At 50.4% G+C, this 17,008-nt stretch overlaps 2 protein-coding genes across 2 annotated transcripts in view; one reads left to right on the forward strand and one right to left on the reverse strand.

Moving 5' to 3' along the window:
• Positions 1 to 9,940, forward strand: part of GRIFIN (galectin-related inter-fiber protein) — a gene marked incomplete at both ends in the record, with an annotated part of 41,207 nt that extends 31,267 nt beyond the window's left edge. Inside the window, 3 exons of the mRNA XM_084536997.1 lie at positions 9,004 to 9,083; positions 9,175 to 9,337; positions 9,776 to 9,940. Of these exons, the coding sequence (XP_084393123.1) occupies positions 9,004 to 9,083; positions 9,175 to 9,337; positions 9,776 to 9,940 (408 nt within the window). The remainder of the gene's footprint in view (positions 1 to 9,003; positions 9,084 to 9,174; positions 9,338 to 9,775) is intronic.
• Positions 3,540 to 17,008, reverse strand: part of CHST12 (carbohydrate sulfotransferase 12) — a 54,752-nt gene continuing 41,283 nt past the window's right edge. The window contains exons 7-11 of the mRNA XM_084537263.1: positions 15,626 to 15,728; positions 7,518 to 7,703; positions 6,655 to 6,823; positions 5,880 to 5,955; positions 3,540 to 4,806 (exon numbers count right to left, since the gene is read on the reverse strand). The gene's annotated coding sequence lies outside the window, so the exon portion shown is untranslated. The remainder of the gene's footprint in view (positions 4,807 to 5,879; positions 5,956 to 6,654; positions 6,824 to 7,517; positions 7,704 to 15,625; positions 15,729 to 17,008) is intronic.

Genomic DNA, 17,008 nt, shown 5'->3' on the forward strand with positions numbered 1-17,008 from the left:
ACAATCTGGACCAAGTACAAGACAGGATTGACTGAGCTCAGGCTGATCAGAGCTAATGCAGACCACTTGTGGAGATGGGGGCCCGTGCCCTTCTCTCATCCCATCCGTGGGAGCTTTGTCCTTGACCATGGCAGATGGACGTTTCCTTCCATGCCTGTTCCCTGCACAGGCTTGAAAATTATCACACAAGGTGGGAGTGGGAAGAAGGGTATGGGCTGCAGATCTGTCCTCAGCTCCCGTGCTTTGACTTCTGAGCTGCTGCCCAGATACAGATGGGCTTCAACCCCACTTCCCAAATTAGCTCCACAAGCAGCAAAACTGCAGTCAAGATGCAGATGGGTCTGGGTTGAACCTTTTCTGGGTTAAACCCTTCGCAGGGCATGTGGCATCTTCCTACCCCGTGCTCTTGCTGCCAGTTTACATCCCTTCTTCTCACTGAAATCTCTCACACACAACTGCTTCATTTACAAAGCACCCCTCTCCTCCCTGCTGAAACTCTCACGCTCTGCACAGCTATATTTATAACTATATAGAAATAAATTATATATAAGCCCAGCACCAGAAATAGAGAGGGACTGAATCAGACGCCTAGATCCAGCCTAACCAAAGGCACTGGAAGCTGGACCTGCCTCCAGACTTTGTGGCTGGAGCTATCTTTAAAAACCAATATGAAAATAAAGAAGAAACCAAATAACGTGGCATCTCCTCGCCTTGACCACAGCGTCCCTGGGGCAGCAATTGTCTTTTTGTGCATCTCAAGAAGAACAACTTTACTGTCTGCAAAAAAGAAGCTGGAGCAGGGTCAGAGTGTCTCACTGCGGGATGGGGCAGAGAGCAGCACAGCTCCCAGGGGGAGCTGGAAGAGAGAGCAGCAGGAAGAGCAGCAACAAACAGGGCTAGAAGGAAGGTTACGCTTCCTCTTCTTAATCCTTCCCCTATTCTATGTGTCCCCACATCTCCCAAAAATGTGGTGCCCTTGGCTGCCACCTCCTTGGCTTCCCCTGGAGCAGCCTGGACTCTGCAATGCCACCCCAAGGATGCTGTTGCTGGTAGCAGGCCTCACATCATGTCATGGCTAAGAGCTGCCAGGAGAGAGAAGGGAAGAGATCCAAGCCAGGGATTTAGGCTTTTGGCTGAAGAGACCTCACAGCCCTTGGGCAGGTCCAGAGAAGAGTGGGGCTGGTGGGGTTTGACCCTTCCCAACCAGAAAAGCCACTCACCCAGCTCAAGAAGTTGTAAGTCAGTGACCTGAACCTGCCCCTCTCGGTCTGAGCTATCCAGATCACATCAGGAAACAAGTGCATTTGGTTCCCCAAATGGGAGAAGCTTTTTTTGTCATCGTCGTCATTTTTTGAGTTTCAGTCTTCGTCAGCAGCCCTTCCTCTTCCTCCCTGCTCTCTGAAATAGCAGAAAGCTGCATCCTCCTCCCCAGCTGCCTCTGCAATTGCTGCAACACCCCAGCAGCCAGCCCTGTTTGGCAAAGGTCAGGGCCCATGTGGAGAGGACCAAGTCTGCAAGCTCAAGGGTTTGATAACTTGGTGGCCTGAGGCAGACACATACAAAGTCTTGCTGGTCCCTTTCGGATGTGCAACGGGTCCTGCCAAGCCAAAAACACCCTTCCCATGTGTTCATCTCCCATGTCTCATGCTCCCTTCTTCCCTGAGCATGAGCCCTACAAAGATTATGGTCCTACAAATGTCTGCAAAGACCATGGTCAGTTTATGACACTGACACAATGGGAAACGCCTTCATGGGTGGCTTCAGTGCAATAGGGCCAAGAGAAGAGACCAGCGGTTGTGCAAGGAGTGGGTCAGATGCTCTCAGACAGAGGAAGGACTTGCTCTGGACCCCACAGCTTTGAGCCTCTCTGTTTCTCAACCCTTCTCCTTGACCAAACCCAGAGTCCTCCTCCTGGGTAAGTATTATTAGCACATTTACGTGTCTAGGAAAGGTCACCCAGGGCCGGGCTGAGCAGCTGGCTGGGAGGGTTATGACGCTGATAGTTTCATAATTTTCTCCCGTTTTGAGCTTTTTCTGCCTCCTTTGGGGTCAGTCACCATCTGACCCCAAAGTCAACCTCTGGTATGACCCAGCCTGTAGGACAGCTGTTTCCAGGGTTGGTGAGGATCTCAAACATGAGCGCACGAAGGTCTGTACGTAACCCTATCCAATGAGCTGTTGGGCTATACAAACCTTGACATCTCCACATTCAAACCATCCTCCTGAAACCTACCAAGAGCCCTCAGAGCTCCCGCACACGCGATGCACCTGCGTCTAGTGGCTCCAAACCCCAGGCCATACCAAACCTCGCAGGTCGACTCCCTCCTTCCACCCTTTCCACCCCTCTCCGGGCTTCCCTCCCCTCCGCACCTTCCCCGAGCCAGCTGCAGGCGCGTGACTGCGGCTCTATCCCACGCGCTGCTCCCCGGGGAGGAATCCAGCCTTTGATATGCGGAGCGTGGCTGCCTGCACCGTGCTCAGGCCTGTTGCCATGCGGTCTTCCCTGTCCAAGGAGCTGGCACGGGGGGGAAAAACATTAGCGAGACACTGTCGTGCCGCTACTTGCGTGCATAGCTGAGCACAGGAGCAAAGCCCGCGGCCAAGCTGCAGCCCCTCTGCTGCTGTGCCTCCTCCCCCGGTGTTTTGGGGCAGTAAATCACTCAGCACCAAATCAGAGCCGTGCAGACCGAGGAAAGCTGGCCCTCAAAGGCTTGCCTCACCTGGGAAGCCGCTGGGGAATGCTTCTGATTTGGCAAGGCTTAGCAATGAGGCTACGGGGGTTAGAAGGGGCTTCGTTAAACCTGACTCCATCCCCAGGAAGCCGGAATTAATTCACCATGTCCAGGCTTTACACACTTCTCCCCCCTCCTTCCTGAGGCTCTGCCATGGCTTTAGCACCAAGACAGAGACCACCACAGGAGGACACGCAGAGCACCCATGTGCTGACAACAGCGAGCACAGGAGGCCCAGCACCAGCTCTCCTCCTCCCCATCCATCAGAGGGGAGAGGGAGGCAGATGTCTCCCCGGGGAGTTTGGAAGGTATCACCAGGGAGCAGGATAAATCAGGTCCCGGCACACACAGCCAGGGCAATTATTTACGGGTGATCAAATATTGGCTCCAAGAACCCTGGCAATAAACCACAGCCCGTGCCAAGTGGTGTGTTTGCCTTCTGCCTGTCCCTCATGGCAGGGAGCGGTGCGTGTGATGTGAGGAGGAATCAGCACAGGCTGTGCCCCAACCAGCACCTGTCAGGAGCAGCAGGACCTGCTTGGATGCAGCTTCACCGCCACCTCCACAGGGAACTGAGCAAGAAAAAATGAGGTCTTGGCTCTCAAAGCTGAGATGGTTAAAAAGAAAAAAAAAAAGAGTTGGTGCCACAGCAAGTGAAGCACCCCCAGGCCAAGGAAATGAGGAAAGTGAGGGGATTCAGCCCCAGCTCCCCCACCCTCTGCCTTGTGCCTGGCTGTCCCCGTGACACGAGCGGCAGCAAGCAAGGCCTGGTGAGACGCCCATATAAGAGCAAGCTCGGGCTCTAGATCACAGGCAAAACCCTCCTCTTTCATTTACTCATTCGACCCAGCGGTGCTGGAGCTGATAACGCCGGCTTTCTTTTAAGCAGACGCCAATCATAAATAAAACAAACCAGGCAAGCTTTGTGTTTCCACTGTGCCGCCTTTCATCCTCGCTCCTCAAAGCTGCTCAAGAGGAAAGTCCTGAGGAGGGAGCGGGAGCTGTGCCGGGGCTTGGCCTCAGCTGCACTTCCACGGTTCCTGGCCCCGGCCTGCGGTGGCATCACCAGTAGGGTGGGGACGGTGCACAGCCAGGAAGAGATTCTGGGGAAAGTGCGCGAAGATTTTGCATCTTATCACTCACACATTTGCCTGCAAAGAAGCAAAAATGTAGGATTTTGCACACAGTAGCTACAGCCAAGCTGTGATGGGGGGACACACCAGGCTCCCCTTCCCCAGCATTACTGCCCAGCTGGGAGGACACATGGACAGCAGCACAAAGCATGGACAAACTGACAAATGCAGTGACCACAGACCCGCCAGCACCAAGGCCGCTCCCCAAGGCTTGGCAGCTCATTAGGGCTGGCGGTGGAGCTGACACTTAACGAGTCTGGGCACAGGCAGCGTGTGCCAGTGGGTGTTTGCTTTTCCCTGTTTCTCTTGCCACCTCACGGGGTGTGATGTTTTGCTTTCCTTTCCTTGCTCTCCTTGGGATTTTTTTAGGCTGGGCAGCTGCGATGGGCTCACTCTGCAGGGCATTTTTGGAAGACCAGAAGTCTCTTTAAAGCAAGTGCCTGTTATAAGGAGAGGTGCAGGCTGCAGAGCCGACCACATCCCAGGAGGGAAGGTGCAGCGGGTGTTGCATCAGGCTGTGCTGGCATCAGACCCATGCACAGTTTTTCTGATGATTATCAGAAGTCTCAGGGATCTGCTGGGAGTCTCCAGCCCTCTTCTGGCAGGTCCCACAAAGCACAGCAGGGTGAGATAGAAACACAGCAGTACCATAGGCAGTAGCACTGAGTTTTGATGTATCCATAAATATTTTTTTCTAGTTCCATGGTTGATGCATTTGCATGGCAAAGAGAGGAGCCAACACCCTGTGCGGGGTAACACACTGGCGGGGCAGCACGTCTGCAGTAGAAGGCTGCATCTCGATTCCACGGGGGAGTTTTAGGAATTCCCTCGAAGATCTGAAATTGCTGTGGAGGAGGTAGAGAATCTGCCAGCAGGCAGGCAAGTCTGGAGAAGCCTCACACAGATGCTCGCTATGGGGAAATCGCACCCCCTGCTTTGTCCTGGAGGAGGAAGGTCCAGGAGAAGAAAGGTCCAGGAGACCCACCTGGCCCTGGGGTAATCCAAACTCATGAGCCTGTCTGGGGTGATGCTCAAGAGGCTCTGCCTGCACCCACACCATTGTTTTGTGGCATGTCTTTTTTCTGCAAAGCTATTGTACTAAAACAAAGAGCATTGATTTTTAGGCAAACCAGTGGATCGCCCTGGCTCCAGGGATGGAGGAAAAGACCGAGAAAGAGTCATGGTGCTCCCCCCAACAGACAAGGACTGGCAGCTGGGTGGGGGTGCTCAAAGCCACAGTCATCCCCAAAATGTGACAGCCATCCTGCCCTGGCTGCTGGGTATCAAAACAGCCTCGCTTGCATTGGTGTATTCAGGGAGAGTGGGCTGATTTGTGAGCACAAGCCTCCAGGAGGTAGGTACCTATTACTGCGGTTTCCCAGCTGTTATATATATACATATGAGTACATATAAGGGTGAATATTAATAGGAGATAGCAGCGTGCAATAACATCTGAGGACATACATAGCACTATAACATGTGGGCACAACAGAGCAGTCCACGAGAACAGAAGGCAGTTGATGCACGGCGTGTAGATGCAAGGACTATGGCCAGGTCCTGAAAACCCATCCTGTGTGTTTGGAGACCTCTAGAGACTAACGGAAATCATCACGCTTGCACAGATGAAGCCATTTTCACACAGGGGACTGTGTGAAAATCCCCGTGGGAAGCGCGGTGCCAGGCTGCTCGCTGAGCGCCTGTCCCTCCCTGAACAGCAGGAGGAGGACTTGGGGACAAATGACCAAAAGTAGGACAAGGATAACAACAGCTTAAGGAAAGGTGCAAACTCTGCTGGCTGTATGACCAAATGGTTGACAAATGTGTAAGCAGGTCTGCCAGTAAGTGATCTGATAATCACCCAAGTGCCACGCTAACGAAGACACCCAGCAGCTAACAAGCCATCCTACCACCTCAGACTGTGCCAGTCCTTGCCATGTCCCAGCAGAGCATAATCAGTGTGTTTGGGGGGAAAAAAAGGAAAAAGTTATGACAAAGAGCCAACCCAACAACCCACCTCCGACATCTGTCTTTAAACATATTCCTGCTCCCTTCCACCTTGCAGTGGTAACAATGGCTCCGGAGGAATGGCACTACAGGCAGAGGGCAAATAAAGGCTTACCTGTAAAGCCAGTCAGCATTTGGGCATCACTTACTGGTGAAACATGTGTTTGCATCTTTCCCCAGTAGCTTTTCTTGCTCTTTCCAAAAAGCCAACAGGAAGCAAACTGAATTTGGGAAGCACTGAGCATCTCTGAAATTGCTCTCCCTGAAACCAGAGCAGCGTGAATCCCCCTCCCTCCACCAGAGCTTCCCCATCTCCCCAGACACAGTTTGGCTGTGTTATTTTTTTGTTCTCCCATGGGCAGCCCTGCAGAAAACCACAGCTCCCGGTGCCACTTAGCCTGACATTGCTTTTAGCAGCGGGGGAGGAAATTCAGTGCTTGTTGCTGGTGGTGGCACTGGTGGCTGCGGTGAGAGCTGTAATGGGACCCAGCTGGGACGTCACCCTGCCAGGCCAGGCTGTCTGCACGGATCTGTGGCAAACACTTGGTTTCATGAGACATAACACAAGTCTCCAGCAGCTTCTCTAGAGGCTGTGACTCACTGGTGAGCGCCCTGTGTGGGTGAGAGGCAGGCACAGGGCACAGAAAGGAGCTGGTGTTTGCCCTGCCCCTGCCTCTCTGGGCAGCACCCTCTGCTTTCCCACCACTCTGCAGCACTTTGACTTGCCCCGTGCTGCTCCACACTCCTACACACTTATTTTGTTAGCTCGGTTGTGCTAAACTCACTGTGATTGTTTAGCTTGTAGCATGCTCTTTCCCATGTACAGGGCTGCGATGCTGTCTGGTTCTGGCCACTGCCATGGGGAGGATCTCAGAAGCACCCCAAAGGGCTGTCTCCCCCTCTCTGCACAGCCCCTAGCCTGGCTGGCAGCAGAAACAAGCAGAAGAGGAGGACCTGGGGAGCAAAACCACATCTTTGAGCTCAGACCACAAGCAGGGGATACATACGGCTGGGCAGATGAGATGCCAATGTGCAGCACCCTGCAGCAGCCCGAGGAGGGATGGCCGCACATCCCCACCACCAGCTCAGCACCTCCACGGCTGCCTTGCACGTCCCGATGCTGCCATCTGTAGCACAGAGCCCTGCTCTGGTGCTCCCTGACACAGCCTTTTCTCACCGCGAGCACCGCCGTTTTGTAGGAGTCCAACTGGGCAAATCCCAGCCTGGGATTAGTTTTGTTTCAGCCCCCGGAGAGGCTGTTGGATTACACGCCTGCTAGATTGCGTTTTCAGTCATCTGCCAAGGGGCACTAGAGCCTGGGACAGCAGCTCTCATTCTGCTTATCTGCTGGAAATAAAACAAACATGTTCAATACCATTAGCACTATGGATAAAGAGCGAGGGGTTTTTCAGCCACAAAAGCCAGGAATTTCTGTAGGACCATCCGGGGAGTGCTGCAGCCTCCCATCCATGCAGGGATGGGCCAGCATGGGCCTTTCATGCATTCACCCTCTGAAAATGGGGGAGTGGAGTAGGGGTGTGTGAAAATCCCTTTGCCCGGCTCAACTTTGCCCAGCTGCACATTATTACACACACTAATGAAAAAACCTCCCATCACCAGTGAAGAGCAAAATTCATTTCATCACTACCTATTTCTTGGCGCCTTTCCATGACAGCATATTTCTGACAAAAGCTCCCTCGCCCCGCTCCCAAATCCCTGCTTTGTTTCCAGCCAGGAAGGCAATCACACTGAGCTCAGCGTGGTGGCATCCCAAACCTGCTGGCCCCGCATCGGCTGGGACAGAGCTGCTGTCAGCTCGTTTCAGGCTGGGGTTCTGAGGGAGCAAAAATGCAGAGAGAAAATGAAAAGAGCAAAAAGAAAGCAGACTCTACGGACTTTGCAGCAGACAGGCCTTCTGGCATCTCCTCCAGCTTCGGGAGCCCCCATCCTCCCTTTGTGCTCCCAGCACATCCACCCCATCACTGTCCCATGCTGCTTCCATCGTGTCACATCTCCAGCTCACCCCGCTGCCTTTGTGCAGGGCTGGATTATCCCTGCATGCCTCAGCAGGCTGACCCCGCCGGGGGGAGCAGGATTTGCTGCTCCCCAGCACCATCCAACAGACTGAAAAGGCGATCTGGGGATGCTGTCTCTGCTAATCCCTGTGCACAGGGCTCCCGGCCACCCGCCCCTATATAAACCCCCCCGACCACACACCCACATCTGCAGCAAGGGGCAGGCGAGCAGGATGGCACTGCGGGTAAGTGCTGGGGATGTGCTTAACCTGCACGTCCCCAAAATTTATTGGAAATGGGAAATTGTGGCAGAGAAAGGCAAGGGGTGCAGGAGCACTGAGCTATAGGGACCAGGAGCCAGGCACAGAGCTGGCAGTGGGGATGCCAAAGCCGGAGAGATTTTCCCAGCACAAGCAGTGAGTTTGGGAAAGGGAGATGCTCAGAAGTGCAAAATCATTAAAGTGCTAAAAAGTGCGGGGTGAAATGGCAAGCACTTCTTATTAAAATGAGTTATTTAATAAAACTATGAATTATTCAAAAAGGAACATTTTCCAGCTCGTTCTGTACGAGTTTAACCTTGGAGATGGGGGGAGCGGGTGGAACGGGAACAGGCAGGAGCTCTTGGGAAGGGTCCTCTGCCTAGTGCTGGATGGGGACAGGCTGGGTGCCATGTTACTCTCATTCCTTTATCAGTCCCTGCTTTTTCAGAGCACCACCAAGTTTTCTGCTTAGCTTGCTTCAGATTTTGCATTGTCCAGGAGGGGAGAAGAAGCAGGGTGTCTTTGTGCTGGGTGGGATTTGCTGCCCCTGAGGTCTTTTATAGAGAGCTGGGTGGAATCAGGGAGCAAAAATATTATATATATACACACTATATATATGTCTATTTATATATATACACACACACACACTATATATATATATATATATATATATATAAATAAAATGCAAGTCCCTGAGCTTATTTAGAAGTCAAAAAAGAGCAGGGGCTTGAAAGCATGTCTATGTGGGAAAAGGGAGAAAAGGGAAGAGGGTGATAAAGATGGAGAAGTGTCTGGGGACGAGCTGGTGACACTCAGTTCCCTGCTGTGCCATGCCTCACCATCACCTCCTTGCTGGCAGTTTGAGGCCCTGTACCCTGAGGGGATGTGTCCCGGCTGGAGCGTCGTGGTCAAGGGTGAAACCAGCTCCAGCACAAGCATGTAAGGCCACGAGCTGCTTGCAGCCCCCCCCCCAGCTCTCAGGATCCAGTGGTGCCGCTCCATGGATCCCCACCATCTCTTTCTCTTTTAGGTTTGAAATTAATTTCCTCAGTTATCCTGGAGACCAAATTGCTTTCCACTTTAACCCCCGCTTTGCCAGCTCCAGGATTGTCTGCAACTCCTTCCTGGCCAACCACTGGGGGAGGGAAGAGGTTAACAGCACCTTCCCTTTTGAAGCAAAGGAGCCCTTCCAGGTAGCCCTGTGTCGCTCCACAGATGTCTGTGGGTGGGATGAAAGGATACAGAAAATACCAGGGTCTTCCTCAGGGAGCTAGCCAGCCCCATACCCAGTAATGTGCCCTCTCTGGCTCTGTCCCCTGCTAGTACTTCTGATTTTGCTGCTGACATATACCCAGCTCTGGCACAGACATGCACAGCTCCGGCAATAATCTGTGGATTCTGCAGTTGTCACCAATTTAAGCTTTGCATTATCACCAGTTACTGCTGTCAGAAAACAAAGAATTCAGCTATTCCTTCCTTTTACCCAACAAAAATGTGTCCTGTCCACATGTCATTTTGGGGAGTATTTGCAGTGTATCATATGAGCACTCACATCAGGGCAAGTGCTTCTAACAGCAACCCTGGTGAGGACATGTGTCCACCCAGTGAGCCTAACACAGTCTCTCTTCCAGGTGGAAATCTACTCCGACCACGACTACTTCCACATTTTCATTGATGAACACAAAATCTTGCAGTACAAGCATCGGCAAAAACAGCTCTCATCCATCACCAAGCTGCAGATTCTCAACGATATCACCATTTCTTCAGTGGAAATCACCAAACGAGGCCTTTACTAGAGGAAGGAGGTGGGACAGCCCCACAGCCCACTCCCCCTAGAGCTCCTGATCCAGCCAGGGGCCATCTCCTCCCCATCCCTACCCACTGCATGCTACCACCAGCCAGCCAGATGCTGCAGCACCTCCATGTAGAGGAAAAGGCAGTCACTCCCATTGCATACAGCACCCAGACACACTGCCATCTGTAGCCCAGATCATCAAGGACCTTCTTCCCCTACACCCCTAGGGTGCACAATGGGTTTTGTGGGTCTTATCTTTGCTGTTAGACAATTAGACAGCCTGACAGATCATTACTGCACATAGAAATCTACCTTGAGTAGTCTGGACATCTTAATGCTACCCTAGAAGTTGTGTTTGCCCAAGAGTAGGGTGTGAATTAATGCTAGTCCTCAGCTGGCCACCTGGTGATGGCCACAACGCGTATGGATGTTACTGACGGAAAGGGGCAGTTCTCTGCAAGAGCTGGGTAAAAACGTTGTTGCATTTGCTAATAAAATCAAACAAGGAAATCCCTGCTGAAATCCCATCTATCAACGAGCAGATCAACTGAGTTATTTGTTCACTGCAAATCTCCAGGTTCATGGTACAAGCAAGGGCTGGTGACTGGGCAGGAGGACACAGGATAGGGGTTGTTTTTTTTTTCTGCAGTGGGATAATACTGCCTTTTTTTTTTTTTTTTTTTTTTTTTGCTCTGAGAGCTAATGAAGGTCCTTTCTACGTAGAGCAGGGTGATAAGATTTAAATCGCAAGATATTTCCAGAGAATGCTTTTCACCAATTGAGGGATGTTTGCTCAGCCTGAGTCCTGCCAACTGCAGGCTTGTTAGGCAGATGCTGGGAGTGATGTAGTGGGTTCTAAAGAGGGTAAAGCTTAAAGGGACACACAAAAGCACACGGGCTCTCCAGCCTGCACCAGAAATACAGTTGGACTCCAAACAAAAGATCTGAAGAAACCAGGGTCTAGAAACTGTAAGCTCAGAATGAACACATTGTTATTTTTCCTGTAGCTAGTCTCCAACTTCTCTCTTTGCTCTGATTTCCTTTTTTTTTTTCTTCCTTTTTAGTTGTCTTTTAACAGTCTGCCTGTCCCTTGCACCCTGTTCTCTTTTCTATTCTTTGTTTCTTGAAGTCCAGCATATCTCCGACTCCTTGACCAGGCCACTGCAGGCAAAAAGATGTTATTTTTACCATTTTAATTACACACATCATAAGCAGCATAATGTCACAGTGTTAAAATTGAACAGGAACTCGCTCCAAAAATGCAATTACAGCTGCCCCCAAATCACTCCTTTGCTCCTCAGACATAAGACAGACCACATTCCTGATGGTGAGCAAAAGGCAGAGACAATCCTGCCCTGCCAGTCCTTTGCATCAAGAAGACACTTGGTATCAAAGGCAGCCCTGACCCATCTTTGCCTTTGGGTGGGATCACCAAAGGTCACAGTTTTGCTCTGGCCTATTCTCAGTGCTTAAATTGGCCATTCCCAGCTCTCCCCTCTATTTATAATCTCAAGGACTTATGAGGAAGAGGTGACCATGTAGCCAACCACAACACAGGATGCCACAAAGATGACATTTATGAGTGTGCTGAAGTTTATAATGTTCTTCCAGACCATAAAAAACACTATGAGGAACTTATCCTTGTCCCAAAGCGTGCAACGGGAACATTAAATAGTCCCATCCAGTACCTTTTTGCTCCAAAATGGAGCAACTATCACTGGGGAATCATGACTGTCTTGGTTGCAAGTTGGGAGACTGTAGATGGTGAGACTTCCTCTGGTCTGGAACAAATCCATCACCCCTGGGACAAAGAAACTGCCTGGGACTGACTCAATTTGTAGTAGTTGTGATGCAACTCAGGGGTTCAACTCATTTCATTCTTACAACCACCCCTTCAGCAAAACAGACAAATGCAGATGGAATTCAGGCCCGCTGGGATCTCTGTGTCATACCTCTGACAATGCCGAGCTGAATTTGAAAGAAATTGTTCTTTTTATTCATGCTTGTTTGGGGGTTGATAGAGACAGATCATTTTTCATGGAGGAAAAGTGATGAAATGATTTATAAGGCTAATGCTTTGTACTTACATGGCTGCAAACTCCATCTACAGCCACCGCCACAGTAATACACCACGACTTCATTTTTCTCCAGAACCAAGCAGAGAGGACCTCAGACAAATGGGGCAAAAATATCTCAAGTACAAACAAATAAAGAGATGCCACAAAAACTCAGGCGGCAGCAGAGATTACACCGTGACTCCTGAGCACCTTCCCCAGAGCTCATGTCAGCGGCTGATCTCACCCTGTACCATCTGCGCTGAGAGAGCTCAATCTCTCCTGACATATCCACAGCACTGCCGCAGGGTTCGGGATTTTATCTGCTGCCTCCTCCAGCCAAAACAGTCCCAAGGGTAAAGGGGTCTTTAGAGTTACGGGGCATCTCTGGCAGGAAAGCTCCAGGCCCAGCTGTTTATAGCTGTTTGGGGAGGATGCTCTCCAACCTCCTCCCTTGCTCCTTAAGGGGAAACTCCCGAGAAAAATGAAGCCACACAATTAGGATGGTCAGTTAAACTCTCAGGAGGGGGGCTGGCACATCAATAGCTGCACAGAGACACTGTGTGCTGGTATTGAGCTGGTTAGAGAGAACAAGCTGGTCTTTCTCCCACACTTTATGCAGCTTTTCTGCTCATGGCCTGGGGCTTGAAACTGTGTGGGGGGGGGAACTGATGGAAACAAGCTCCTGCCCAGGGGTATATTTTGGAAAGCTGAAGGCCTTTTGAAAGGGAAGGGGCAGAGGAACCAATATTTCACTGCCCAACATAAAGCCCAGGCTCGATATTTTTCTGTGGCCAAGCAGCAGCGCCAGGCTAAAACGCTTCCAGGGAGAGCAATGGCTGCAGGAGGGGACGGGGACTGTCCTGGGCAGGATCTGCTCACAAAGCAGCAGCTGCTGCCCTTGCTGCTGGCACAAACCTGTAGGGCCACCTGAGACAGATGTTCTTCAGGAGGCAAAGCCGGGAGAGGTGGTGACCCCTCTGATGAGCTCTCCCTTTCTTAATAATTTCTTCATCAGGATCCATGGAGCTCGGTGAACTGCTCTGGCTCATCCCCAGCTCAGTGAAAGCAAAATCAAGCTCTCAAATCCTTCGTGCTTGAGCTGTGCCAGGACCCCCAGGGCCAAAGTACCTCTGGCAGGCCGCAGTGCTGCAGATCTCCTGCAGAGCATCTGACAGCACACGGTCAGCTCCTTGGTGTCACTGACACTGCTGACAATTGTCACGCACTCATCTCCTCACAGGCTGGTGAGCAAACAGCCCCCATGTCAGTGATGGTCACATCCGACCAGCAGCCTGGAGACATCAGGCTGAATGACGCCACCTCTGCCAGCCTCAGAAGGGACACCTGAATATCAGACTCTTCAGATAAGGCAGAAGGAAAAAGGGCACAGACTCCTTGCTAAAGCAGTGGGAAAGTTGTCTAGGAAAGCATTAAAAAAAGCCTCCTCCTGTCTGTGGTCCCAAAGGACAGCAGGGCCATGCCGAGGCATTGCTCCTCACCCCTGATAAAATGCAGCCACGCTGTGGTGCAGCCCAGCAAGCCGGGCCCACGTCCCCAGCACCTCATTTCCCTCCTTCCCCAGGGCCTTGGCTTTCCCAGCACATTGCCACAGGAGCAGCTACCAGGACGAGCAGAACTTAACTAGCAGTTACTTTCTTCCTTACATCTGAGCCCTTACCCAAGAGGCTGATTATTTAACATGTGGGCTGCAAAGCTCCTGAAGTGTTCAGTAGCCACAGCTGTCTGCCAGCAGGGCTGAGGAACATGAAGGGCAAGTGTTCAGCCTTTCCCCAAAGAGAGGAAAAAGAAACCCACAGCCACAAGACAGGAGTAACTCCCTGTTCTTGCTGGAATACAGCTCTGAGGCACTGGGCAGCCCCAGATCACAGTTGGAAAGGAATCTGCAGGAAAGCAGAGGGATATTTCTTTCACTGTGTTTAAGGAGAGCTTTATAAAGTCTCTAACTCACTATCTCCAGCCAAGAGCCAGCTCAGACAGGGAAATACATCTCCCAGCCCTGATCTTGCATTCATGGTGGCAGGTACCAGTTGCAGACATTAAACACAGGCTGGAGAGGGATTATTTTCTGAAAGAAAGGATCTGCTGTAGAGGTTGAAGAATTGGAGTCTGATGGTATCACTTTACTTGACAGCTGCATTATTGTATACCTCTGCTGCCTAAGGAAAGGGTGACAGAAATTAGCCTTGCTCATAAATTTGCTGACCCTCCAGTCCTGCAGGCTGTTTAAGACCCTCTTGCCAGAGCTGGATGCCATCTATCATGTAATTCCTTCAAGCTGTATGAATATAGCTGGCCAAATCTGACTTTACCAGAGCACAAGACAACAGCCAGTGGAGATCAGGAGACTTTCTCTACACCATCACACCCAGCTGGGTCTTTTGAAAGATTTCACATCTGTAGCACTTTGTATTTACAAACCATAAAGAGAAGGAAGTGTCATAACACCCTTATAAAGGTGAAGAAGCCAAGGTATGTGGTGAAAAATAGCAGACAGGAGGGAGAGAACCAGGGATTTTTCCCCCAGCATAGTGCTCTCACCCTGCAGCTCAGGGCCTGGTCACATAGCATGTGCGTTGGCTTGGCTGTGATCTATCAGAAGTTGCCTTAGTAAGCTAAGGGATCTTGTGCCAGACTCCTCTACAGCCTGCAGCACAGCCCAGATGGCACAGACTAACCAGCCCCTTGTCTTAAGTGAGGGGCCAGGGCTGCTGAGCAGCTCATTAACCCAAGTTTTCCATTCAGCTGTACATAGGTATCAGTGCCATGGTCTCAGCTGCTAATCAAGTTTTTTCTAGCTTCTTTGTTTCCTGCTCCAGCCAAAAAAACAGCCGAAGAGCCACAAACATCCCTTGATTCTTTCCGTTCCTTGACATGCCACTCATCCAAAGAACTGTTTAGCAATTGCTCTGAGATTTATTGCCCACAAGCTTGCTGGTTCTGAAGATTGTGAGTAAAACTGAGGTGCAGCTATTTCACCTCCTAACCCCAGCCTCTGCACCAAGCTCCAGCGACTGTCATGTTTCATTTCTTGAAGCTGCCTTGCACAGCAAATGCAGGCTGGAACCAGAGACAGACGTGGTCAGTGACAAGGAGAGAGCAGTGATTGTACCTCCAGTAAATTGCCTGAGTCTTTCCAGATGAGTCACTGCACAATGAGAGGTTATGCATTGTTACCAGAGAGAAAAAGTTTGCAACTGATCCTCACCGAGCTTAACAACCTCTCAGAGCCTCTGATTTTGTACGACTCTGCTTGCGGAGATCCCTCTTAAAAGGCTGCCCAAGATAAATAAAAGCTCACAGATTTTTTTCTTATCTCATCAGAACATTAGAGCAGACTGCTGGAGAGGATTCAGACCCATGATCACATCTCTCCCTGCCTCCCAGCTGATCTCCCTCTTGAATCCACAGAAGTCCTAGGGATTTCCTGATTAGGAATGCAAAACATGGGAAGGCTTATTTTTAACATGTACCACTTGATCACAGAGCCCTTGTTGCAAAAGTGCTCAAACTCTAGTTCTCATTCCAACCTGATCCCAGTCACATCAGCCAGGAGTAAATCTTCATGCTCAGAAAAAAATCCCTGCTATTGTATTTTCCAAACCCCTTACCTCCTCCCTGACGCTAGCAGATGTGGATCTCACAAGTGCTTTTCTCAGAGCCTTTCCTTCCTGCCTCCACGCGCTTCCCCTCCACTTCTGCAAGCATCTGCAGCTGGGAAGATGCAAACAGTGGCGAATTTAAAGGCTTTGTCAGAGATTTCCCCCAGATGGCAATCAGCTGAGAAAGCTCCCTCATGTGAAGAGCTCTTTATTAGCCTGTTGCACCTGGGTATCGAGCACCAGAGAAGCAGGACTGTTATGCAGATCTGGCAGCCTCCAGGTGTAAGGACAGACTGCCTTAGCAGCTCTTGCTCTTGATTTTGTTGTATCCACCTCTCTCAGTAGTGGCACCCACTTAGAGCACCAGTATTACAAGAGGGTGAAACAGAGACCCGAAAACCTGGGCTTCTCTTAACCTCTCAAAGACTTGGCTTAGCAGGCATTCCCTGTCACTTCACATCCTTGTCTGTACAGCTGAGCAATGAATTAGGGATTTGCAACACTGATTTTTCCTAAAAAAGCCATCCTATTGTGCAGTGTATTTCCTTTTAATAATACAAGATCAAGTTCACTTGGTGCGGTCCTGTTTTAGGCAGGTCCCAGCAGGGCACATCCAGCCCCATACTCCTCAGGCTGCTACTTGCCTGACCTCCCGTACAAACCAAGACCAAAGATATCTGAGAGATTTTAAATCACACTAATGCCAAAATGGTGTTTCATTGTTTCTGAGTGAGCAAATATCATATCAGACAAATTCTTCTGTGCAAAATTATCTTTTCATTTCAGCCACTACATTTCCGGAGCACTCAGTCTAAGAGGCTTCCAATAACAATGATAGAAGATAAAGAAGTTGGCACGTATCTGTTTATGAAAACAGACATCAGTGAATATTCCCAGGCAGAAAAATGCACACATTCTCCATTTAAAATCCTCAAAAGGACACTTTAAATAGTTTAAATGTTTCCTTCTTTGATTGAGAGGGAAAGAATAGAGGGAGAAGAAGGGGTTTAACTCTCATAAGAGTAATTACAAACAACAAACATCAATTCCCAGCTGTTTTGTATTTCTTTTGTGATTTTAGTTTCAAAGATTCCGAAGTGCACTTGGCATTATTTCTGTTTTGTCTTTGTGCACAGCATCGGCCTCTTGTCTCTACCCAGATTTACACCCATGGTAGTGCCAGCATCAGCAACCTCCACGCCGGAGCTGTGCTAAGGACCCGGACCACGGTGCCAGAAATAACTTTGTGTCCCCACCAAAACCACGGTGCTGGAGCTACACTGCCACATGGACAGAGCAGCCACCAGCAGAGGGAGCGGCAAACTCGGCACAGAGATCCCCAAAAAGAATAACACCGGGGATCTGGGGACTGCTGTTGCTGGGTATAAGAAA

Source organism: Aythya ferina (genome assembly GCF_964211825.1).
Source record: "Aythya ferina genome assembly, chromosome: 15".
Classification (NCBI taxonomy): domain Eukaryota; kingdom Metazoa; phylum Chordata; class Aves; order Anseriformes; family Anatidae; genus Aythya; species Aythya ferina.